This window comes from Amblyomma americanum, chromosome 2, assembly GCF_052857255.1.
Source record: "Amblyomma americanum isolate KBUSLIRL-KWMA chromosome 2, ASM5285725v1, whole genome shotgun sequence".
NCBI lineage: Eukaryota > Metazoa > Arthropoda > Arachnida > Ixodida > Ixodidae > Amblyomma > Amblyomma americanum.
This window is the reverse complement of record NC_135498.1, coordinates 25,964,150-25,989,397: the sequence shown is the minus strand read 5'-3', so window position 1 is coordinate 25,989,397 and position 25,248 is coordinate 25,964,150. Positions and strand designations below refer to the sequence as shown.

General features: G+C 47.8%; 2 protein-coding genes across 21 annotated transcripts in view; one reads left to right on the top strand and one right to left on the bottom strand.

Annotated features, from left to right (window-relative positions):
• LOC144120820 (uncharacterized) overlaps positions 1-7,682 on the bottom strand; it is a 57,994-nt gene extending 50,312 nt beyond the window's left edge. Inside the window, exon 1 of one of the 2 annotated variants that reach the window (XM_077653571.1) lies at positions 7,491-7,682. In XM_077653571.1, the coding sequence (XP_077509697.1) occupies positions 7,491-7,610 (120 nt within the window). In that variant the 5' untranslated portion in view covers positions 7,611-7,682. The remainder of the gene's footprint in view (positions 1-7,490) is intronic. The other variant, XM_077653572.1, reaches the window with a different exon arrangement.
• A 117-nt stretch (positions 7,683-7,799) lies between these two features.
• Positions 7,800-25,248, top strand: part of LOC144120815 (eukaryotic translation initiation factor 4 gamma 3-like) — a 102,403-nt gene continuing 84,954 nt past the window's right edge. For 5 of the 19 annotated variants that reach the window (XM_077653556.1, XM_077653553.1, XM_077653547.1 and 2 more), the window contains exon 1: positions 7,817-7,901. In XM_077653556.1, coding sequence (XP_077509682.1) covers positions 7,834-7,901 — 68 coding nt within the window. In that variant the 5' untranslated portion in view covers positions 7,817-7,833. Of the gene's footprint in view, positions 7,902-8,624; positions 8,950-25,248 lie in introns of those variants that run through there. The other 14 variants (XM_077653561.1, XM_077653560.1, XM_077653555.1 and 11 more) reach the window with 6 other exon arrangements.

Here is a 25,248-nt window from a genome sequence, read left to right as displayed (position 1 = left end):
ATTTCGTCTGCGCCGAAGGAGGAAGAATGTCTAAAGGAAAACAAAAATCAATGCACGAGTAGGTATAAGTATATATATATACACGTTGTGGCTTGTTTGTCTAGCGTTAACTCTTCCCTCATCACCGGAGCCATAACAAACCGGGCTGGGTCGAAGAGGACGGGGTAATGTTTATAGGGCGGAAGTGTCGACGCGAGGGTGGGGGGGGGGGGGGGGGGGGGGGGGGGGGGGCGTGGCGTGTTACGCTTTTTGCGGGGCGAAGCGAAACGTGCCTGACTGAAACAATGTACGCGCCTTGGTCCGCGACTAAACTGCACCCTCCGCCGTGCTCTGAATGGAGCTCGGGCTCAGTGTTGATGACCGCGTCGTGGGCGGACAGTCGGTGATATGCTTTGATGGCCCTCAGCGGTGAGGCTCAGATACAAGGTCATTAAATAGTTTTTTTGTGATCGATCAATCAATCAATCAATCTGTATATCGGTCGATCGGTCAGTCGGTTGGTCAGTAAGGCAGTCAGAGGGAAATAATGCGTAGAACAGACAGGCAGATGCATTATCGACAGTCTCAGGAAGCACGCCCTGAACCTTAGTTTGAACGAGCACACGGGCATAGCCAGCAGTGTCATGAAAATTGAAAATTGTTTGTTGTGGAAAGGAAATGGCGCGGTATCTGTCTCATATATCGTTGGACACCTGAACCGCGCCGTAAGGGAAGGGATAAAGGAGGGAGTGAGAGAAGAAAGGAAGAAAGAGGTGCCGCTGTTTCGAAGAGTGAGGGAATTCTCGGAAAGGCTGGAAAGCTGTACAGGAAGCGGCAGAACCTCAGACACATCAGCGTTTCCCTGATTTATTTCATCCTTATCGTATGTCGAGTTTTTTCGTAGATCCTGGCGCTAAAAAAAAAAAAAAACTGGGGAGGGGGTGATGGCACTGCTAAAGACAGTTACGAAGGGCTACAAAAAGAATAAAAACAGAATATATTTGGAATAATACATTTCCTCTGTCATATGCCGGTTCTGTATCATTTGTCTACAGATGGCGCGCTGTCATTTCCGGCGGGTGAACGCGGCAAGGCTGCGCGAATTTTCAGTTGTTTGAAAGTCACGCGGTCCGGAGTGGTGATGACCTCTATAGTCTTCCGTTGAGCAAAATTTCTACTACTAAGACAGCGTCTATGTAGAAATCATCATCATCATCATCAGGAGCAGCAGCAGCAGCAGCAGCAGCAGCAGCAGCAGCAGCAGCAGCAGCAGCAGCAGCAGCAGCAGCAGCAGCAGCAGCAGCAGCAGCAGCAGCAGCAGCAGCAGCAGCAGCAGCAGCAGCAGCAGCCTTACTACACCCACTGCAGGGCAAAGGCCTCTCCAATTAACCCTCTCCTATGCCAGCTGCAGCCGTTCTATCCCCGCAAAGCTTCTTAATCTCATCCGCCCACCTAACCTTCTGCCGCCCCCTGCTACGCTTACTTTCCCTCTCTCTCTTTCTACCGCGGGATACCTCCACGGTTCAAATGTCGCTCGAGAAGAAAGACGTTCACAACGACATTTCACATTCTCACTCGGGACTTGACTTCTGACATACATACCCAATAAAAGTTTATCCGCTCGCTCACTCATATCCTGGGTGCCGCCATCTTTCGTGCCGCAGAGAGAAGCCAATGAGAGGACACCTCCCCTCTGGAGTGTGTGCCAGTCTCCCTCGCATTGCTTCCTCCACCTCCTCTTCCTAGAGTAATCGGAAGGACTACTGCGCGCAGAAGCTGATAAAAGGCTTCTCACAGCAAGCCAAAAGTTTTGGCGGGTTGGCTACGTGGCATTTCAGCATGAAACTTCTGCTTCTCTACCACACAGCACTGGGTACACAAAGCTTAATTTTAACAAAGAATAATGGGTTGCGATAGCGTTGAGTGGACCCCTTGGAGCGGAGGTAAGTAGCAGCGATATCGCAGAATAGGTGGAAGAATAACCCCACCAGTAGGTAACAGTTTAAACCTCTCAACGTCATGGTGTACGGTATGAAAATGTGCAATGCGGCTTTCGCGCCTGCCCCCTTGCTACCTGGAAAATCACTGCCATCCACTCCGACTGAATGACGAATTTATGAACATCTTCTGGTGCATCTTGCATTCGCAATCTACAGCGATCACATCACCGCAAGTTCGCCTTGCTGATGGCTGACAAAATATTTGAACCATTTTCTTTTAACGCCTATCTCTCATCAAACCCGCACTCCAAAGCAAAGCATAGTGTGTCAGTAGTTTTGAACACTGGCAAAAATCCGCCCTTCAAAACGAACTCTCTCTCTCTCAATCGCTCCAGCTGCACACGCGAGTAGATATCCTTTTTGAAGATGGGGTGCTCTGCCACGGTGCTCCAACTCCGGCCGTGTGGGAAAGCTGACTCAACCAACCCTGACCGGAGGCTATAATAATAATAATAATAATAATAATAATAATAATAATAATAATAATAATAATAATAATAATAATAATAATAATAATAATAATAATAATAATAATAATTGGTTTTTGGTGGAAAGGAAATGGCGCAGTATCTGTCTCATATATCGTTGGACACCTGAACCGCGCCGTAAGGGAAGGGATAAAGGAGGGAGTGAAAGAAGAGAGGAACAAATAGGTCCGTAGTGGAGGGCTCCGGAATAATTTCGACCACCTGGGGATCTTTAACGTGCACTGACATCGCACAGCACACGGGCGCTTTAGCGTTTTTCCTCCATAAAAACGCAGCCGCCGCGGTCGGGTTCGAACCCGGGAACTCCGGATCAGTAGTCGAGCGCCCTAACCACTGAGCCACCGCGGCGGGGCGCTATGATTGTGACAGTCGTATATTCATGAACCGCCTGCTTTCACACAACGTATGCAACGTATGCAGATTGCGCTCGCAAAATTTCGATCATTGCTGCAAAGTACGAAGAATTATTCTACTTGAAACTCGGTATAGAGCACAAAGCCACTCGTTGCAGCGAAATCATTTTCAACGGCTGCATGAACCTATTTTTCTGTCCGCAAAATTCTGCTCACCCAATTTATTGTCCTTATCTAAAGTCTCCGAAACGTTAAAAACGCTCGAATAAAGTTGGGATATCAAATAAATGCAACTTTTTATAAAGTGCTAAAGTAACCTTGCAAGAGCATGCAGACCTGCTATTTGTGAACGTACCACAACTTAACGCTTTGCAACGACCACCGACGAGGGCAACACTTAAGTTCTACAATACAGAACAACCAATATACGCAACTCGATCGCTTAGCTCCGAGCGGATACCGTGGTCCCAAGAGGACAGTGCTGAATGGGGAATAATCAATGTTTGCTAACACAGTAATGGGATGGCAGGCACAATGTAGACATTCGTTTCAAAGTACTGCTAGTTGGATAACATTTTTAAGAACAGTGGGATAAGTTCTGGGGCACGATGCTTAAGATATATTTGTGATGCTGTTTTATAGTTATGATTTTTTAATGAAATTTATGACAGTTATGAAATTTAGAACCCAATATTAAAAAAATTGCTTAGTTTGAATGTTAGACTAATGTTTACAATACAACATATCATGCTATTTGTTGGTTTTTAATATTAAAATAATGTTCCAGTGTAACATGTAACGTTACTGAGGCTTACATAAGAACTTTATAACATCAAACAACTTTATAACATTATTTTAACGTTCGGTGCTGCCTAGGTTAAAGGCGGCGCTAGAAATTATACTCACGATTCCTTCGCTATTCCATTTTTTATTCATTTCGCCCTCTCCAATTGAATCAATTGACCTACCGCGGGGATCAGCTGCCATGATAATAGCAGAATAGAATTGAAAATTAAAAGCTATCATCGTGTAATAACTCCGGTCTAGAGCCAGAATAACATAGCGACTCGGCCTCTATTCCATTCCGATTCTTTTCACACTGTCGCGCACGCAGCGGCGGGTGACGAGAATAATTCACAGACAAAAAAAAAATTGTCGCACAAAGCGGCTCACATCGGCGTGACGCTGGTGCGAAGTTCCGAACGTATGCGCTTGCACATGACGTCTCCCCCCCCCCCCCCCCCCCCCCACCCCCCTTCCTCCGACGACACAGCAGTGACAAAACAAACTCTGTTGACATCTTCGGCGTCGTGAAACACGCGAGCTTCTTAAAAAAAAAAAAAAAACATGCTTCAAAGCCATAGCTGGTGCTGGCGTTGGGCCCACCGTTTCCGCGCGCTTTCTGCCAAGTGTATCAGTGGTTCACTGAGCTCAGTGAGAAGGGCTAAGCGGAGAAAGCCATGCCAGCCCTGCCAGCCCGTTCGCCAAGACGCATGACGAGACAATCGAAGCGACAGGGGAGTACGTGACTCGATCCGCTGTGACTGTTCCTTGCAACTTGTAACGTGTCCTTGCCCAAAACCGCGCCGTGCAGCGGAGGTCGACCAGAAGTATGCTTTTGCGCAGGCGAAAAAAGCTCACACGGAAGAAGCCTCGAATGATGTCTAGACAGAAACAGGGGGAAAAAAAACCCTTCAAGCCAGAAAGACTGTATAGGAGCTCCTGCAGAGGCGTACCTATGCTCCTGCAGAGGCGTACCTCAATGCGCTTTGATGGACAGCGAGTGGAAAACCAACAGCAACTCATCAGGAGCTGTTGTCAGTTTTCTTTACATTTGTACAACCCGGACGACGAAGAGTGAGAACTTTAATGACGCGACATTTCAGTTCATGGACCTCCGTACCGGTATGACGCGAATGTTCACCATGTAACAAAGGTGGGAGCTAGCGCTTGTATTCTATACGCTATTTTGAAACTGTCCAAGATATAGGACGCTCCGCACATCACCCGTCACTCACGTGGCGACAAAACGCGGTACTAAGATAACTATCAAACCCGCTTTCGGTGCAACACATGCTAGAGAAATAAAAAAAAAAATGAAAGCGACGACGTCACGTCCACTTAGGGTGGCCACCTCAACATCTACCTTTTTGCTCTATTTGTATTGCTGAAAAAATATATTTTAGCAAAATGCAATTAAATTATATCATTCAGACCCGCGTGCCCAACCTTAAGCTTCCCCTCACAGCTTACCGAGAGCACGGGAAGGTCTGCTCACTGATTCCAGCGCTAAAACTCGCTTAATTCCAGCTTCCGGTTCATTCGAACCAGTGCTTTGGGCCTCAACACCAAGCGCACTAAAAACGGTCCCCCTTATTCACAAATCTGCTTACTTACAAGAAATTCGCCTTCATCCGGCGGAACAGACAGAAATCAACTGCCTTGCGCACCATTACCAACTGCCCCGAGTTACTGACATCTTCTGAAATAAATTTGTTTTTGACTATTCCTCCATCTGTATCCCGAGGACTCCGCATTTCAAAGTCTGGTACGCTGACTGGCCCACGACATGACTGTTTGTAGACAGTGGCGTCTCCTGCGGCGATGCAATGAACCGCTCAAAAATCAAAAGACGCCGAAAGCTGTACGAAGCCACAACTGGCGTCTGCGTGTGCTAACACCTGGAAGCTGCAATGGCGCAAGGTGCACCTGGGTCGCACCGTGTTTTCAATAGGGCATTAGCTAGAGAACTTAAACCAGCTCGCGTTAGAACACGACGAAGAGAGCTTTGTGGCGATAATAGTTATATCCAACGATACGGACCTGGGAGGGCGTATTGCCGCTTTTCACGGTTGGTATTCATACTAGTCGCAAAACTGTGGCCCAGAAATAAACTGTCTAAGCTTGCCTAACATCACAGAGTTTGTGTACGGCCGTAAAGTTGTACAGTGCCATAATAATTCGTTTCAAAGCCGTAGGCGGCACCCTTGTCAGCTATTAAAAAAGTTGCCGCAAGAAAGACAGAGAAAGAGAGTTCTTTAATGTGCAGAAATGTAGAGAGGTAGGCCGGGTTAACAATCTCTGGCCTGCTACTCCACGCTGGGGAAGAGAAACAGAAAGGAATAGTGAGCTGCACACGTGGTGCATGCTACCTGCTGTAATGACAGTGGCCGCAAGGTCATAACCTCCGGTCGTTGTATACGTAAGAGTAACAGCGGGCTACCACCCGACAAGAAACACCTGGGTTGTGGACCGGAGTTTCAGTTGAAGCTTGTGTGGCTAAAGCACCGGACTTCTGGGTCGGTGAAGCCAACCTCCAGAAAGCCGTCCGCCTAGCGGAAACCAGAAAATCAGTTTGCTAGTGCACGTTAAAGATCCCCAGGTGGTCGAAATTATTCCGGAGCCCTCCACTACGGCACCTTCTTCCTTTACTCTTTCACTCCCTCCCTTATTCCTTCCCTTACGGCGCGGTTCAGGTGTCCAACGATATATGAGACAGATACTGCGCCATTTCCTTCCCCAAAACCAATTATAATAATATAGATTGCAAAAAGATGCAGAGAGCTCTGCATTGCGCGAGCGTTTTTTGCAAGCTGCAGGCGCGACTTCCATTGTTCGTGCCGAGCGAGTTACACGATAATTCCGCGGCGGCAACGCGCGGATCAGACAGCGGCCGGAACGGAGTTTCAAGGATGCATCTCTTTGTGCATAGGCAGTGATCGAACACCGATCCGATTTGCTCAGATCAGTCCAGCGACGTGAGAGCGTATTGCCACAGCAACGCGCAAGTGTAATCTCTGTGTAGAAATTCTGTCTCAGCAAACCGTGAGCTATGATTGCGACGTGCGAGTTCATCTTGGAACATCATCTTACGCCCGTAATTTTTTCTCTCCCTTCCATGTTGAAGCTCGAGGAGAGGAAAAAAACGCAGCGAAACTTAATATAACTGCTTCCGGCAACACAGCTTCGAGTTACAAAAATCACACTTAAGCAGCAGCATCGTGGTTGAATCCGTGATGAAATGGCACCTCGAGCGAAGGCGCAATGTCGCGCCAAACACAAATAAGAGAGCTGGTTATGAATGAGAACGATTTCGTGTGTCGGCACTGGGGACCGTGAAACAGTAGCAAAATAGCACTGAGATGATAAGAGCGCTTCTCAGAACTCGCATGACCAGCACGGTTATCAGTAAGAGCCTCTATCCGGGAAAAAATAAGAAAGCATTTTCTATTAGGGAACGCGGTTTCCAAACTTAAAACCATGCGTATAATCTGCTAAGTGTAATAACACAGGTGCAAAGTCTACATCCAGATTTACTGCTATGCTGCAAGAATTTCCACGCAGACGAGTATAGGCAGTGGATTTTTCACCAGCACGAGCAGATGCTCTTGCTGAAAGACTATTCTTGAACAAAAGTCAGGGTTCGTTCATCCGCAGACGTACTGGTAGGTAGACAGGCGGAGCGATTCGGTTCAATAACGCTTGTAAAACATCTAAAAAAGCGTACTCGATATTCCGAAATTTCGTTATAACGGGAGCTAATTCATCAACTGAAAAATCTTGCACGCGCCTGTGCACGCGCGAGTCCGCGCAATGCAAATACAAACTTGTGGCGTGGTCAGCTCATCTCGGTTCCAGTAATTATCATTCTCGCTAATAACAGTGCTTACCTGCGTCAGCGGCCGAAGATCTTTATCCGGGGTAGCCGCCGCTTCTGATGAGTAGCTCCTGTAGCAGACGACGAAGAAAACCACGGTGATGAAGAGCGTTCCTCTCCGACGCCGAGCCATGCTCGTGCGGTGGCTGGCTCTTTTCCTCACTCCTGGCGTTGTGCTCTCTCCACCGCTTTTGAGACAAGTTCATTGTGGGAAAAGTCAGCCACGCTGCCGAAGAGCGCTAGAAAAAATGAAGACAAAATAATCCAGGCTTGCAACACGTGTGCGCGGGTACGTGGCGCCCTCTATCCGAAGCGCAGAAAAACGCCGCGGGAGGCGAGCAGACGTCGTAGTGCGCATGTCGTGTCCGCCTGCGCTGCTGGCTCTGGCTGTGTGTTTTGCTTCGAAGGAACCCGAGGAAGACTAGTATCCTTACCTACCTACGGACGAAAAGGTAACTTTAAAAAAGAAAAAAAATCTTTTCTAATATCTTTTCGGTCACGACGATCGTCGCACCAATATTTTCGCGGCGTACTGGCTACGTGTGATAAACGGCGCAGTTTGCCTTCTCCATGTTTGTCTAGCCTCTACATTTTCGCTAGGAAGTGAATTTTAAGTATTTTTTTGTCAGTAAATTCGGTGCTCTGAAGCTTTCATTTTCGGCACATCGCTGTACGCGTGCGTGCACCGCCGCGCACTCGTTTTTTTTTTTTTTCATATCCGGGGCTGCAGGCACATGTGCTGCGCGCGTGTCGTCTTGTCTCGTGGCAGTCGGTACCGGCATCGAAAAATTTTTCGAGAAGTACATATCGTGGCGCGTCTACGTTCGGTACTTTGCGTGTGCTAACCTCTCGCGTAGAAGACAGGACTGATCAAGCGACGCTCGCGGCCCCCTCACTTGCTACGTCGTACTTTTTACGAGTGCCTCGAGTAGCCTATCTCGGCCGAAGACAGAAAAATAAAAACACTACATTGCGGCGTTCGTTGAGGCATCGGCGAATCAAAATTTAACTTTGCCTTTTAGTGCAGTCTCCCAATTTAACATTGCAAAAGTAATTTTTTTCTTCGCTTATTTTCCCGCATTATCTTCTTTTTCGGTTTCGATGGTAAGCGGGCGTTCGCATTTAGACCGGAAGTGGTGTCGCGGACAGGAAGTTGGAAGTACGTCGTCTTGCGGTGGTACGCGCTGTTGTCAGCCATATTGTCCACTTGATGTAAAATCCTACCCAATCTAACAGCTAATATAATTATTACTAGGTTTCGTGGACGTTGTGCTTGAGCTCTGATGTCTACTCTAGGGCCTAGAGTGGTTATTTTATGAGTGTGCAGCCTGCAACGACCCGTATGAGGCATCGCTCGCCACCTATGAGGACCCCAATTCATCCCTGTCTCGCTTTGCAATGAGCCTACCTCAGAAGTCAAAATATTCTGGGGTTTCGCCAAACATAGCGCAGCAGTCAAGAGGACCTCATACGTATCCTTTTTGCGGATTTCACCCCTGGACCTACCCGCCGTACGCCGAAGAATCGCCGAAAGGTTTGACTTTGGCTTTTTAACCCTAAATTTGCGATATTTTCCCCCTTGTCCGCTCACTGGGGCCGTCGACTTTTTAGGCCTAGGCGCATGACCCGTCGCTGTGAGCGTGATTTTTTTGCCCGCCGCGGAACGACCCGGTACGTCGTTGCAGTGTCCGATTACGAGTCGCGGGTCCCGTGGTGTGTTAGTGCCCGACGTTGGCCGGCGATCCTGCCTGCCTCTTTAGGGCCAGTTCCGTCTCCGAATGCGAGCTTTTGATGCCGACGTCGGCCGATCGTAACAGCTGGGTTCGCGGGCCGCCAACTCCGCGCGCGTTCGTCTGCGCCGGAGTTTCAGTTTGGCTCTTCCCGCACAAAATCGGCGCCGTTTTGTCGTTTGTCGGCTACGCGCCAGTGCCGGGTCCCGGTAGGGACGGCCGATCGGAATTCGCCGACACGGCCGCGGTGTGACCCTGACTGCGATTTCGCTGGCCCAAATATTTGGGTCAGCGGACGTCTCTCGGTCGGCGACGCCGAGGTGTTCACGTCACGCGTGCATGGCGTGTGGCGATCTTTTGTTTCGGGAAACCGCGGCCCGTGCGGGCATCGCACCTGGGAGGCATGGAAGGGTCGGAGGCCGCACCCCGCCTCCTCGGGACCTATCGGCGTTGCGCCATTGCCCACCGTGCGACACTCGCGTCCAAGCTGGCATTCGTGGCCTCAAACGCGTCGCTGCTGGCTTTCAGTGCATCCAGCGCCGGAAATCGGCTTCTAGCGAGTCTTGCAGAATTCGGCGGTCGTTTGTTACCGGCTGTGCCTACCCACGCCCGCTAGCGCCGTTGGTTTAGTCTGGCGTCGGTTTGTTCGTCGTGCTCATTCATCTGCTGGGTTTTAACAGGAAGAGCGACTTCCTTAGACTTTTATCTCCCATTCATCGGTGTTCATTTTGTGGGGAAGCCGTTGGGTCGAGAAAGGCGTGTATGGTGTCGGCTGTCACTGGTGGACGACCCTGTGAGCTAACCACTTGGTGTAGTGGGGGGTCCGATTCTTGGCACATACATCACTGGTCAATCTAGGGTGCAGCGTTGGACTATCACATTTTCGCCTTTCGTTCATTTAGGCCGGCTTGTGGGATGGAACAGCGCTATGCATGCAGTGCCTTGTTTGCCGCAGACGCACTGTTAGGCAAGGTTTTCAGTTGTAAGGTTTCGATTGGCGCTGTGTGGTGTCATGTAAATGTTATCATAAGCAGTGATGGGTTTTTTTGGTGCTTTCCACTTGTTCCTGGACGTGGCTGAGTCATACTGTATCTTACTCATTTTGTATATCTTGGCATTAGTGGCGTTCCCTGCCGTGCTTATCAGTGAGCAAATGGGAAAGAGCGTTGACTCTGGAGTACGCTTACTTCTGTGAACGAACCCCGCGTTTTTGTTCACTGCAGAGATGAGGCGAGTTGCCTTTGAATTGGAAACATCTGGCAGCACAAAAGTTTCTGGTCTGCTTGCCAAATTGTCCTTTTTCCTGTAAGGGTTGCATGTCATCTTATGTTGGTTGGTAAAGCCGCATTAGGGCGACGTATATATGATTCACTTTTGTGCACACACATCTGCTGGCACAAGTAATGCGCACATTCACTTTATGGCCCAACAACATACAGGCTGAAAGATGCAAGGCCGCTTGTCTGCCAAAGAGTAGACACACATCAACAGCTGGCTGGGGTATCTATGTGTGAGATAAGATTTGTGCTGCTTGAGTACCAGCTGTAAGGGAAAGCAGGTTCAATGCCACAGCTTTGGGAGGCTGTTCCCCTGATGGTTTGATTAGGGGGCAAGGCCATACAATCTGGTGTATTTGTATGGTCAGCCACAACCTTATCTCGTGCCAGTTGTCACTGATGGGCACTGATGCCTGATTAATGTTAATCTCCAAAGCCTGCCATCTTTGGAGTCAGTTGCTCACAGTGCAGGCAAGGCTGCACTTGTGCAGGGGTTCCTGTGGAGTCCTGTTTCATGGAACGTAACCACAACTACCACTATCGGCACAGAGGAAGAGGGAATGCTGCACATGTTCAACCTTGGAGTTAGTATCCATGTTGACGCGCTCAGCATGTTGTCCACTTTCCTCCTGTTTCCTGTGCAGTCACAGTTGCCTTCAGATTTGTGTTCTGAGCAGCTGCTTTGCCCACAGCTTGCATTTGCTATGCTGCAGCTGTTTGGGGGGATGAGTTTCCATTGGAGAGCCTTTCATCATCTGTAGCCTAATTCTTGCAGTGGAGCAGAAATGGAGCTAGTGGGCAGCTTGGAGCATATGTTAGAAACCTATCGAAACTATTGTCACTGGGTGTACTATTTGAAGCTGGTTAACTACTGTGCTGTGCCATACCTGAGGTTACTATCTTGTAATTTTACACCGACTGCATAATGAGTGCTTTTGGTCACTAAATTAAAGGGATCACTTAGTGATTTCATAGTGCAGTGTGGGATATTTACAAGATCCTGGTATTTGTACACTCAGAATAATGGACGAAGAGCAGCTCAGGCCTGTAAGAGCCGTTTGATGCGAAATATTGCATTGCTTCATGCTTTGTGAAAGCTTTGTGAATGTGACCATTTGACACATCATATAGCTGTAGCCCTTTGTGAAGCTTATCTCTCCATGTAAGGTTCCTCTTCTATATTTGCGCAATCCTTGTCATGTATTTGGCTTCCTGGACTTTCTGCGTTGCAGTTTTTCTTTTTTGGCATTGTGTACGAGAACTTACAGCGCAATGTCTAGCCTCTTAAGTCTCTGTGCGCCAGTCAGGTGCAGTCGTGTCGATGGGGTAGTTTTATGCCCCATGAGCAAAGCACAGTGTTGAAGGCCCTGTGCTCTGTTGGCAGCTGAAAAGGGATCTGCAATATATACTTGGAAACATGGCTTTCGATGCTGTGAGGCCTTGGTCTCTTTAGTAGTAATGAAATTCCAGGGGAACTTGCAGCCATCTGAAGGGATGGTTTCTGCTGAAGTGTTCACTTTTTATGAACATAAGCTGTGGGTTGCAGCATTATAAAGCGTGTAACCGCTTGCAGCTCTTCGGTGTGAAATTGACTTATAGGTGGTGGAATTGCTCTGCGCTTGTGCGGATAGGCGATGGCAACGTGATAAATCATTTTCTGTGGATATCTTTTCGAAGAAATATTACCTTTGAAGTGAATTGGTAATTCAATGCTTGGGATAGTTCCACTTTTGCATGGAGAAGAGGGAAGTCTATGGAAGCGGGGCTGACATACAGCCTGTCAATCTGTACTTGGTCATTGGTATTTCTTGACATTGGTTTGGGGCAGGTGTGTTGAAATCTTCATGCACTTACATTTTTCCTTGAGTCGCTCAGCAGTCTGAAAGCCAGTTTCTCTCTGATGCCGTCATACGCCTGTGGTCCCGGGCAGCTGATTTTGCTTTTTGCACACTTGCATTCCATCATTCCATTCCTACATCTCAGAGCACATGGGTGCCTTTTACATTTCTCCGTCTTAGAAATGTGGCCGTCCTGGTCAGGGTTCGCTCCGGCAACTTTAGGCTTAGCACCTGAACACCACATACACTAAGCCACCCGCGGCGGGTAAAATGGGAAGTACACTAGCGTCGCAAAGAGTTCACCGCAGTATTCAGGCATCTACTCCTTTGTTTCCTGTCATACACAACTCCGTCAGCTCCAGGAATTCACTTCAAATTTTTCTTGATGTCGCCTAACCTCAGTTGCGAAGATGCACAGTCTGCACAGGTCACCGTTGCGTAGTGCGCTCGAGGAGTGACGACTGGATCATAAACCTGGAATTACCCAGCAACCCATGGTTTTGGGGCAGGATGCTTACACCTACCTGGCTTTTAGGTTTTTGTGGCACTACTTCTGCTCGTAGCTACAGCTAGGTTCCGCTTCGTTTTGCAGGAAATTGCTCCGCTAGAAGCACTTTGCATAAGAGTGACGCAGGCTGTACTGTGGTGGCAGTGCCAGTCCTTGATTGCTCCCTTTGTCTAGCTGTGAAGATCTATATTAGTGAAGGTAGCCTTTTTTGACATTAGAAAGTGGTATTGAACCAGGTTAGCCAGGCTGCGCCCAATGTCCCTTCAATTTCCTGAAGACAGATTGGTAGTTTTCCCTTGTATGTCATGAGACTGAGAGCACTTTTTCTCTCTGAAGTCCATGCTCACAAGGAAAGGGTGAAAAGAACAGGGTGCCTTTCGGACTTGTTCATATACTGCTATCTCGTGCAAATGTGCTGTTATGCATCTTTTTAGCCAGCAATTAGAAGGCATTTATGTAGTAAAAAAATAGTCAAAAAGCAGCCTTTAGGATCATTATATAACTGGTGTTTGCATGATATTGCAATTAATCTTGGGCCACCGTTCAACCACCAGAGTGGCTTCGAGTTACGCTTTGAGATGATAGGGACCTATGGCATGAGTTGCAATATCTCTTTTGAGAGATAGTTTTCAATGCTGGGCAGCAAAGAAAAAAAATTACTAAATGTGGCATGTCATGAGACCATTCTGCATTGCGTGCTCTATATGGAAAGCAACAGGTACAATATGCAGACAAGTTTGTGGGACCTAGTTAACCTTTTAGGCGGACAAGAAGTATGTGGTGTAAACAGTTGTCGCAAGTGACGAATCAGCAGATAGCTAGATAGAACTCGAGAGCGAAGTGGCAAATGCCCCTCTAGAGAGGCCCTCTAAACAGTGGCATTGGCGTTTTGTCATGACGTCCTGGTCAGTCTTCTTACACCTGCCATCCGCCTTTGGTGCCACACTATCAAGTTCTTGGTTGTTGACCACAGTGTCGTGACGGTAGGTTTATGCCATTGGTTCAAAGGGCTTCTCTGAGGGGTATTTTCCACTTTGTTATCGAGTTTTATCTGGCTACAGGATTGACCTACACTTAAGAGGTGTGTTCCTCAACATCCACAAGTGTGCTACTTTGCTTGATTTCCTGGCAAATGAGTAACCCAATACACTTATTTCAGTGTGCATCAGAAAGTTGTTGGCTGTAGCCAGCTGTCTATACGCTAGACTACAATCATTGAGGCTTGTCTTGAGTTTTTTTTCTGGTGTTTTACCATTTCCTTGCTGCAGTCGTGTATCACAGTTGTTTCTGTAGGCGCTCAGTGGAGTTGTAGTTTTGGCTTAACGTGTTTCCTTCAGTCACGGGGGTGTGTATTGGGAGTTGCTGTCAGCGTAAAAGTTCTAGTGCAGGTTGCTTGTAGCAGTGCTGCGGGTTCTTTTTCATGCCCGAAAGATGCGGTTCGATCACAGCCGTGGTGGTCGAATTTCTATAGAGGTGAAATTCTAGAGGCCCGTGTGCTGTGCGACGTCGGTGCACGTTAGCCCCAGGTGATTGAAATTTCCGGAGCCCTTCACTACGGCGTCCCCATAGCCTGAGTCACATTGGGACGTTAAACCCCCATAAACCATAAATCTTTTTTATGCATTTATGAAGAACGGCTGTTACTGTGTGTAGTTATGCATTGCCACGTGCTCATATCAAAAAAGTCTTCACCTTGTAAGTCTTAATTGATCTCGCTGTTACGTCGTGTGCTGCAGTAACCAGGTCTTGTTTCCTTGTTACATGCATGAGTCAATCCTTTAATGATGAACAGCTGACTTACAAACTTAAGCTGCTGGTTGGCGATATCTAATTTGCAAGGAGCAGAATATATTTAGAGAAATAAATTGGGTGAGGAAATAATGTCATAATTTTCAACTGCTCTGTATGCCAGTGGAAACAGGTTGGGATTCCGCCCTGAAGGGGTACTAAGGAAAAATAGAAGTTGGCCTGTATTGGTAATATGCTGCGTTTTAGTCACAAAGAAACCACTCTCACCGAAGATGGAGCTTTTATTAGCTAGAGAAGAAAAAAAAAAAACACAGGACGGTTACGACTATGTAACATGAGATTCAGCTGTAGCTGTCTCGGCGTTTAGTCACGTGACCACTGGTGTAGTGGTCCCGTGATGCACCCCTGCTCTGGCAGGCTGTTCCAAGTAGAGCCACCCGTAGGCTTATGCAGGTGTGCACTGGTTACGGTGACAACGGCGATGAGAAAGCCACGGACGGGCAGCTATCGCTGTAAAAGTAAATGCCGCTATCGTCCTCACCGGCTGATTTCGAAAGCAAAATGCTTGTGCCAGTGCCGAGATTCAGGTATGGATCCCGGAGACGAAGTGAATGCCATTGTGATGCCATTCACTTCAGAATGGTGGCAACTCGTCCTTTTTGGTAAGGACGTTGAGAGCTTTAATCGATTGGCTGGAAGGTTTTTTAAAAAAACTGCGATAAATGCCATTTGCCTTTTGGTGTGAGACAAGCGGCAACATAGCCAGAAAGAGTCAGTTTTTATCGAGAACAGTAATTAGGTGGAGTTGTTTTCAATTAGCCTTAGCCTTTCCTCTGAGTACTTTGACGTCAGTGCGTTCAGTAAAGGACACATTGCTGTGTCCAAAGCTGCCACAGTGGCTCAGTGATTATGGTGCTCTGCTGCTGATCCAAAAGATGTGGGTTTGATCGTGGCTGAGGCCCGTGCACTGTCTGTGCAATGTCAGTGCACGTTAAAGAATCCCAGGTGGTCAATATTATTCGTAGCGCTCCACTGTGTCGTTCCCCCTAGCCTGAGCCACTTTAGGGCATTAAACACCGTAAAAAACACACCGTAAAAAGTGTGTTGGTTTCTGTTCTTTGATCTAGAGTATAACTGCTGATATGTGCTTCTTTCCTTGTGCACTTCTACTGCTTATGCAGGCATGTGGCTTCAAAGGATAACAGATGCACTCTATGCAGAGGTGCCCTATTTTTCATCTTGTTAAGCTGAAAAATGTTTTAACATGGTATGGAGTGGAATGCTGTTTCGGGCCGAGATTGCTTCTGAACTGTAGACTGGGTTGAGGGCACAAGGAAGGGAATGGAAACAGGATAGCAATAATTTATAGCCCTCTTTATCTTGCAGAGCAGCTGTGCTATGAAGCAGCTGGTCAAAAGCTCGTGTACACGTTAAAATGTTGCAGCAAACGTCTAGTGCAGCTGCAAGAAATACATGCTAGCTGTAGTGCAGATGTGGGAATTAAACAGAATTGCGTTCCTTCAAGCTTAGTGGCAGATAGCTAAAATGTTGTTTTCGACTAAGATTTATAATGAACATAAAATGCTTCTAGTAGTTGGCATTAGGTATGGCATGAGGCCTTGTTTGTTGGCCCCTAAATGTTCACTGAGAAGTGCATAATTCTCTTTTCCTATTTAATATCATATATCTCGTGTACATGCGGTGAAGAACAATGGAGAGATGGTCTTCCTTTGTTAAACACTTTTTGAAATATTTTATTACATTCCTTGTGGAGGGCTACAATTGCTGAGCAGCGCTTGTGTTTTCTAGCATATTTATGTATCATTTCAGGATTGGCAGTGATTGGCAATTTTTTGCACAAAGCTTGTACATTTTTTCGTTTGGGGAAAATGGAGGTATTGCTTTTGTGATAAAGGCAGGTACTACCGAATGGTGCCATCCATGCTTTTCTTAACAGAAGTTAAAGGAACAGACAACTAAACTAAATTTTAAGGACCTAGTTTTTGTCATCGAAATGGAAAACTTGGTCTCCATGGTCCCTCCATTTGGCAGTGGTTTTGTTCCAAATGCTATATAGTTGATCCCGCATATATTGAGCTCTAAAGTACTCAAATTTTTTGATCAGTGAAAATGCCTGTTTTTATTTATACCTATGCTGGCGTGATCAGCGAGTGTGGTAGTGATTGCAAGCTGGAAAACCTGTTCTGACACAGTAACATGTGCATCATTGATGACAGCTTTAATGAACTGTAGTTACAACTTCAACATAGAAATGCAAAACACTGAGGTGCCATTTATCAACAAAAACTCTGAGCACTTCACTAGCAATTTGAAGGGAGCATTGCTTTTCATCAATGGGCGCATTGTAGAGCCCATAAACAATTTTGGACTTACCAGTTTAAATTGAAAGGGAAAAGCATGCCAAATTCAGTTTTCTTAATTTGGTTTTAACTAAAGAAGGTCTCTGTTCTTGGCATGCAAGGTGCAGCTAGCTGTCTGTTAAGTGCGAGCTATTCAGTCTTGAAAATTCACTAAGTAGGGAAGCCAAGGGCATGTTGACAGTGGTATTGTGGGATAAGCAGTTGTGTGGTTTGAGGTATTGTGCCGCTTGCTTTACACGCCTCTGCAGACCGGGAAGCACCACTTCCTCGCCGGCTTCTAGCTAGGCACTGTTTATTCACTATCATCGCCCGCTTAGAGCAGTTAAGTAGGGTTAGCAACTGTATATAGGCCACTGACGTGAAACTATGCGTGTACGGTAATAAAAAAGCATGTTCTGGCTATCGCGGTGATTGAACATTTCCATTCCATCGCTGCCATCAACACGGAGAGACCACGTGATGCCCCGTTCTCTCACTCAACGAAGCCCAACTACCCAATGATAAGATTTCAAATAGTAATTCCTTTCAAGCACAGCTCCAAGTACCATTTGCACGCTAGTTACTGATGCTCGTGCTGACGAAAATGCCGAGGTAGTCTTAAATGACTTTCGACCACAGAGGATTGCCAAATTAAATCTCCGGAAGTCTTAATTCATTTTCCGAAAAAATTCGTAAAAAAAGAAATTTGCTTTCTGAAATAAGCGCCGAAAAATTCCGGCGAATTTTATAAAAATAAAAACAAGTCTGACGTCTGAATATGTGCCAGTTCTGAAGAAAAAAAAATTGTGATGAGCTTAATGATGTATAAGTCTTATTTCATCATGGTGTGATCATGTGGTTGGATACGACGATAAGGGCAAGGCTTTAATAGATGTCAAATTTGCTTATTTTATGTGATGTTCAGTGCAAAATTAAAATGACAAATCCTTGTTTCTTCGGTATTACATGCCCGATTCCTACACTATGAGGCAAGATTTTTTCATTTTCATTATAATCTCATGACACATTTGGTCAATTGTCGATACCTTTAATAAAAAATTGCCTTGGCATGTTGCACAGTGCATAGATTGAGCCATGTTTCATTGGTAAAGTGAAAATACAACACCAGTGTGTGCTCTCCAGAAAAAGGGGGAAGGAAGAAATGTACGGAATGAGGTTGTGTAATCTATTCTAAATTGAGCTGCAGTGTCAACCCTTCCTTTTTTACGTTCAAGCTCGCTACAAAAATTCGATAATTTCGTTAATTTCAGTTGGCAAGTTCTTCAGCCGTTGAACATTTTGTAATCTTTTTCAAAGTCCTGCATGTGTCTTACTGAAAAGATTTCCCATGGGGGGGGGGGGGCTTCGCTTTATTACGTACCTGCAACTACCCTCACATCTTGCATCCCGAAGCAACTGGGTTCTTACAAAGCTCTACGGCGCCACAAAAGAGCTGTAGCTAGTTGCTTTCTACGTTTACCTGTTTGATTTATACGATTTACTGAAGCATAACTGAAGGCAGCCGGGGTCGTCATCTTGCATTCTAGTTCTTTTGTGCATCCTTGGTTTGTAATCCAAGTGGCAACCCTTTGACCTCTGGTTGAAAAGTGTTTGTATAATGCGGTATGATATTGGCTTGTACCTGACATGACAGCAATAGACACTGAACCCTGTGCTTGCAGCACTGAACCGTCTAGTTCTTGCAAAGTGCTTCTCTGCTGAGGTAGTGCTCTTTAAAGACACTTAATTTATAACTATACGGTACCTCTCAGATTTATCTGGGATTAGTGGTCGAGACACCCAGGCACAGTTTCTTTCGTGCGCATGTTGCACATTATCTCAAGGACAGAGCCAACGTTTATGCAAATGCCAATAGCCCTCCCCTGGAGGTTATCCAAATTGCTTTCCAGCTGCGTGATGCAATTGGCTTGGAATACTGCCTCGCATCATTTAGTCGAGGTCAGGGACAGCGACGCTCTTTTGAGAGTGGTGCTATCCAGGGGACCTCTAGACGACGTTAAGATAAGCATCCGTAGTCTTTTAGCACCTTGCTCTGTGTAATCGTGTTTTGTGGCAGCCACCTACCCCTGTGCTGGCGTAATGGTGCGTAGAGGAGCTGTGCTTCTTTGAGCTGCGTGCGGTGCATTTTGGCATGCTGCTTTGTTTCATTTGCCTTTAAATCCACCTGCTTCACAAGGTGTGGCGCCCTCTGGGGTGTGGGCTAAAACTGGTTGAAAACAAATTCACGTGGGAGACGCAGGCACATGTGGTTCTACGAGGCGTGTACTGCACCTGCAAAGTGGTGTGTGCTTGGCACCTACCACCATCTGTCACTAACAGGAACTGCCCATGTGCAGTAGGAGCTGGCGGCTAGTTTTCAACCTGTGGAGCTGAAGGAAGAGAGGCACGCATGTGTAGAGTGGCCGTGTGAATGAGGCAGATTGCGCACATTTGTGTGCTTTCTTCTTTTTCCTTGAGGTGTGTTCTGCGAAACATTCTACTGCTATAATACCATGGCAGCTTGGATTATTGCAAGTTTCATGGGCTTAGCTTATCAAAGGGCACAATTATGGGATATGATTTAACTAGTGACACCACCGCCTGTTGTTGTGAAAAGCAGTCTACATATGTGCATCATATGAACAACTTATTGCAGCAGTAGCTTGTTGCTATTCTTGTTATGTAACCATTAAACCTGTAAGTTCTTGTTATGCTTTTTTTGCTTAGTGTTTAATATTAACTGTTATATTTAATTATTCATGCATACAAAGTGTTCTGGACCTTTGTATGCTTGTGATAAGCCTTATCCAAGTACGAATGCTTTCAACAAGAAGGCTTGTCTTCAGTGGTGGGAATGTTGTGCCAATTGTGCCAGCCATCATGAGCTGCCAACATTGTCCAAAACGGTTATGACGAATGCATTTGAAAAAAAAAAAAATCTTTATATGCTTATTCAGTGCTAAATTTTGAACTTTCTAGAACCGTCATGCGTCCCATGGGGTCAATGTGAGCTCTGAGTAATGTTTCAGATGCTTTGCAGCTGATAGCTCAATTTCACGGACCTAATACATGCAACACAGCGGTGGCCTTGTGGTTTGAGCATCCGCCTCGCATGCGGGAGGTGCTGCGTTCGATCCCCAGTGCCGCCGGGTACCCACCGGTGATACAATGTGTACAAGCTTTCCTCTGGCCTGGTGCTTGGCTTCTTTAGAATGAAATGCTTGGGAAATGGGTCTTTGACCCCACTTTGAAAAGATAAAAACACCCTGTGCTGTGGCACTCTTTGGCCCTAGATACCCTTGTGCCATAAAATTTCACAATGACCTCATTCATGCATGCTTAGATAGCTTGGCCAATATCTGAGCTTCCAGTTTCTGCAGTAGACCCACATTAATTTGAACTTTCTGGGTAGAAAGTTGGATCGTATAAATAGCAGTTCTAAGCTCAGTTACTTCCAACGATGGGGTGACATTCTAAGCGCTTTGGCATAGAAACTCCAATGCGCACGCATCATCTCAAGCATGTGTCGTTGCCTGGCATCTTCCACCACATGAGGTTGAGTTACGGTTACAGTGTGAGGAAATTATCTGAACCAAGTGTTCTGGTTGCAAACACTTGAAGCGCAAACAGCGAAGCGCGTTTGACGCACACGGCAGCGCCAAGACCAGGAAGGGAGGAAAATGATGCTCCGGTAGGCGAGGGCTGTGCATGCGTGACAAAACGCTTCATTGCGGGAGGCGCGGCCATGTTGCACTGCAAGAAATTGTGCAGTGCCGTGAAATGGGCGTCGTGGTCAGGCTCCTGTGGCAGCGTCATAATTCTAATGAATCAAAGTACCTGCGCTCATCAGAGAAGGACCGCCGTTACTGGTGGCCTGTTTAATATCTATTTGTTGCGGCTTTCCTTAAGAGTTCCTTCAGTCGGAACGCGTTGTAATGCGCCAACATTGCAGCGCTGGAGCGCATAGTCGCGTGACAATTGTTAAATCTTGCAGGCCTCCTTTTTATGCCTAAAAAAATTCAACCATTGTAAGTTATTGAAGAAAAAAAAAACTGAAGTCTACATGTCTTAACATTCTCTACACCTTTTGCACAGAAAACTCTGTGCTTAAGGTAATTTACATAAGTTGGGTAATTTTTATTTGTTAAACAATGAGAAAATTGGGTGCATTAAAAAAAAAACTCGCAGTACGGTTATGACTATGTAACGTGAGATTCAGCGATAGCTGTTTAGGCGTTTATCCACGTGACCACTGGTGCATTGGTCACGTGATGCACCCCTGCACTGGCAAGCGGCTGTTCCAAACATAGCCACCCGTAGGGTTTTGGGACCCAGGTTTACTGGTTACGGCGATGAGAAAGCCAGAGACAGCCGCATAACAGCTGTCGCTGTAAAATGTGTGGATGTTGTCAGTGCCTTATTTCTTTTTATTGGACTCTTGCTACAAAACCCGAGAAAGCTGCTCCAAATTAAATTTTCGCCTGCTACATAGTCTGGTCCAAAGTGTTCTTGGCCATTTCCACTATTCGTTTTGTCATATGTTATTGACAGAGGTCTTCATTCCAAGTTTCGGTTTTGATGTGCAGTTACTTTTAACTTTCACGGGAGAGCCTGTGGCAGTCGATTTTATCGACCAATAAATAAGCCTTGGAATGCCTTCATCTCCTATGCTCCAGACAAGGTGGTGCTGGTAGTGGTTTTTTATTAAAGTAATAGTAAAAAGGAAGGAAAAGGTTTTTGCTAGCCTCGGCATCTGGCATCTGCCATCGATACTAACTTGCATCTGAGCTGGGGAAGCGGAAATAAAGGATAGCAGGCAGAATGGAGAAATGAAATGAGGTGAAGGGACAGGAAGAGAGGATAGGGGGAGAAGTAATATATACAAACTATTTACACAATAAGAAATATATTGTGATTTTGGGCAATCATGGAAGTAGGCGCAGCCCGTGCCAGTGTATTGAAGGGTGGCCGAAATTTCTTGCCAGCGTTGCAAATGGCGTAGTTTTCTCAAGTCTCAGTCGCATTCCCCATCCGGCGAGTTTCCGCATCGGAATGCCTGAAAAGTTTCTGGGTGTTTGCGGGGGAGAGCTTTGAACTGTCTGCGGGGCGGCTATCTTCGTCTGCATCGCTGGGGGTTTATCGGGCCAGAGTTCGCCCCCACGTCTGCATTCCGCTGTGTGCCGTCTGCTGCCGAAGTCCGCGGCGAACGCCTATGACATGGTGAGGAGGAAGGTGGTAGAGAAGAGCGCGGTTTTCATTTCGCTGTAGCGGGTGGACAAGCGTTTCTGACTGGCGTTATCTCTTAGTTGTGGCTCGCGGGGATGTCGCCTTCGTGCGTCGAGTACTGCGGGAACACTTGCGAACGTTTGATCAGCTCCACCGAGGCCAACCCGAGCGGTTTGCGAAGCGTGCTGGAAGCGTACTCTCGGTAACAGCATCGCAATTGGAAGAATTTTTTTTTTTGGATGAGGGGGGGGGGGGGAATTAAGTGATGTTAGGAAACCGCTGCGTTCAAAGGGGCTGACCACGTTGCGACGGTAGTGCGCACTCCCTAATCTGGACTATCCCTACACGCACAGAGCCGTCGTGTGCGCCTCTCTCTGCCGGGAGCTATGTGTGAGGGGATGCAGGTAGCATGGTCGGGCCGGAGAAGGGACGAGGAGGGTCGGAGACGTGGTTAAGAAGGGAAAGACAAAGAAAACTTTATACAAAGTATTTACACAATGTACAAGAAGGAGCAACTGAGAGGGCCTCTCAGTAGAGGGAGTTTTTAGCGGTCGGGAGTCTCTTAGGCACTGCTCGTACCGCCCACGGCAGGTGGCGTTGCTGATGCTCTCGCAAGTTCGTCGAAGGGAAGGGGAAGAACAGTCCCTCGAGCATTGCCGCGTCGATGCCACCAGTGGCCACAGTTGCGAGGTCGGCACCCCCGTGGCAAAGGAATGTCAAGCCGTTTCCCAGCATTTGGTTAAACGACCCCGCACTCCCCTGTCTGTTGTCCGAAACGCGGGGACTCTCGAAGTCGCAGCCATCCGTCAGTTATCATACCCAGCGTGAGTCGTGAAAGCAGCGCTCCGTCCGGCGACCCGATTGCATGCTCGACCGCGTGGCGCCGCCATTGCCGCCGCTGCTTCCGGGAACGCCAGTCCAAGCAGCAGCGTTTCTTCAGAAAACTCGTTCGCCTTCACGTTGGTTTTGCAGGTGGTGGTGGTGAGAAGCATTTATCCTATATAGGTATATACAGAGAGGTGTTCGGGGGCGTCTCTTAGTGTGAAGCCTCGTTACATGCCTGGTGCAGGCGACGGACACGCGGCCTTGTCACCGCTCTCGTGACTAAAGTGCGCGATTGTTGCTAGTACCGTACACTGCTGAGAGAGACCGCGCGCGAAGGGGTCGAGCAGCCCTTGAACCTTGACACCACCGCGTGCGCTGCTCTGCTTCGCGTGGCGGTGATGGATGGCCGCCACGTGGGGGCGTTACGTCAACCGCTGCGTGTCTTCCGGTGCCGAGAAATCGCCAGCCGCCGTGCGTTGCAGCTGCTCCCGTAGAATGCGTCTTGGCCCGTCGCGGCGGTGACGCAGTCGAGCGCGCTGCGGCCACTCGGGAGTCGTCGTCTGTACGTAGCTGGAGAATTTCTCGCGCAGCTGTGCGTCGGGAAGAAGGTGGGCGCAGTCGTCATATATCGCGCTTTACGCCGACGCTGCTGCTGCACTGCTTGCGTTCGTGCGTCGACGTTCAATGCCGTGCCCCCCCCCCCCCCCCCCTTCCCACCACCTCTTTCGCGGCGGTTTCAAAGCGAAAGCTTTACTGGCCGCAGGTTGAGCAGTTTCGCGCGATTCCTGGAGAACCGTGCTGCGCATGCGCGAGGAGCAGTGGCGACACACGGCGCATTTCTTTCCCTCGCTCCCTAATCACAGCTGTGCATGCGCCACTAGTAGCACCGTCACAGGTGTGCCGCCGCTGCGCAGCGCGGCGCCTTTCCCCAAAAGGCAACTTTCAATTTTCAGTTTTCTCTTCTTTCCCTCCCTTTACGGCGCGGTTCGGGTGTCCACCGAGATATGTGAGACGGTTACTGTGCTTTGCGCGCTCGCCACGCCATCTGGCATGACGTCACAACGCGCGGCTCGCTGCCGCCATTTGGTATGACGTCACACCGCGTTCCTCGTCGTCGAGCTCGCCTCCTGTCGCGCTCGCCTCCTGTTCGCTTCGCCAGCTGCGTCGCATGCCTGAAAGTCGGAGGATTGAAGGATTGAAAAGGAGAGCTCGCGTGCGCCGCAACCACAGTTGCCTCGTCTTTAATGCGACAACATAGCTAGATAACCAGACTAACCTGGACTTGCAATCAAGATTAACCAAGGCTAACCATGCTATGCCTTAGCTTTCGCTGCTTATATCCTGGCATAGCCGAGCTAAGCCACTGCCAATTTTTTCTCCCGTGCTCCCTAGTCACTACTGCGCATGCGCCACTAATAGCACCGAGCCACAGGTGTTCCGCCGCTGCTTAGCGCCGCGCCTTTCCACGAAATACAACTTTCAGTTTTCTCTTTCCCTTCCTCCTTTATCCCTTCATTTACGGCGCGCTTCAGGTGTCCACCGAGATATGTGTGACGGTTACTGTGCCATTTCCTTTGCTCAAAAACAAGGGATCCGACGGCGTTCATAGAGTTCATTGGCGTTGACAACTTTGCAAACACCGTTAATTTTCACGAAAGGAAAGGCGCACAACCGGCTCCGTGGGTCAGTGGAGACCCCAATCTCGCTTTCGCTTTGCATATCCTGGACTAGCTGCGGTGATCTACGTTAATTTTTTTTTTAATTTTACAACCTTCCCTCGGCGCGAGAAGACGCAGCTGCACGCGTCCCTCACTGCGATCGGCGTGGTGGCAGCCGTGCTCGGGTATCGATGCACTGCTGCCGCGTCGGTGCGCGGAAAAGGAACCCGGTCACGGTGACGCGCGTGCTGTGCCGTGAGTTCCGCGTTGCGAGGCCTCAACCTTGTTCCTCCTCCTCTGCGTGTACCCTTCGGCGGTAGTAGTTTCGCTCTTTACTCTCTCCCCCCTCGCCACTTTTTTCGTCTTTTTTGTTTTCGTGGCGCGTCTATAGCTTCGGCCTTGCATGGCTGTCGGATGAGGCTCGTATGTAGCCTTCGAGGTGCGTGACGGTTGCTCGCAGTGACGGCTATGTGCTAGTGATGTGGAGGGATCCTGTGTGGAGAAAACTTGAGCGTTTTCAAAGTTGAACTGTTGTCAGAGTCGGGTTTTCCCCATTCCATTAAACCCCGCATTTTCCTTTATTCTTTTTGGCGTATAAAG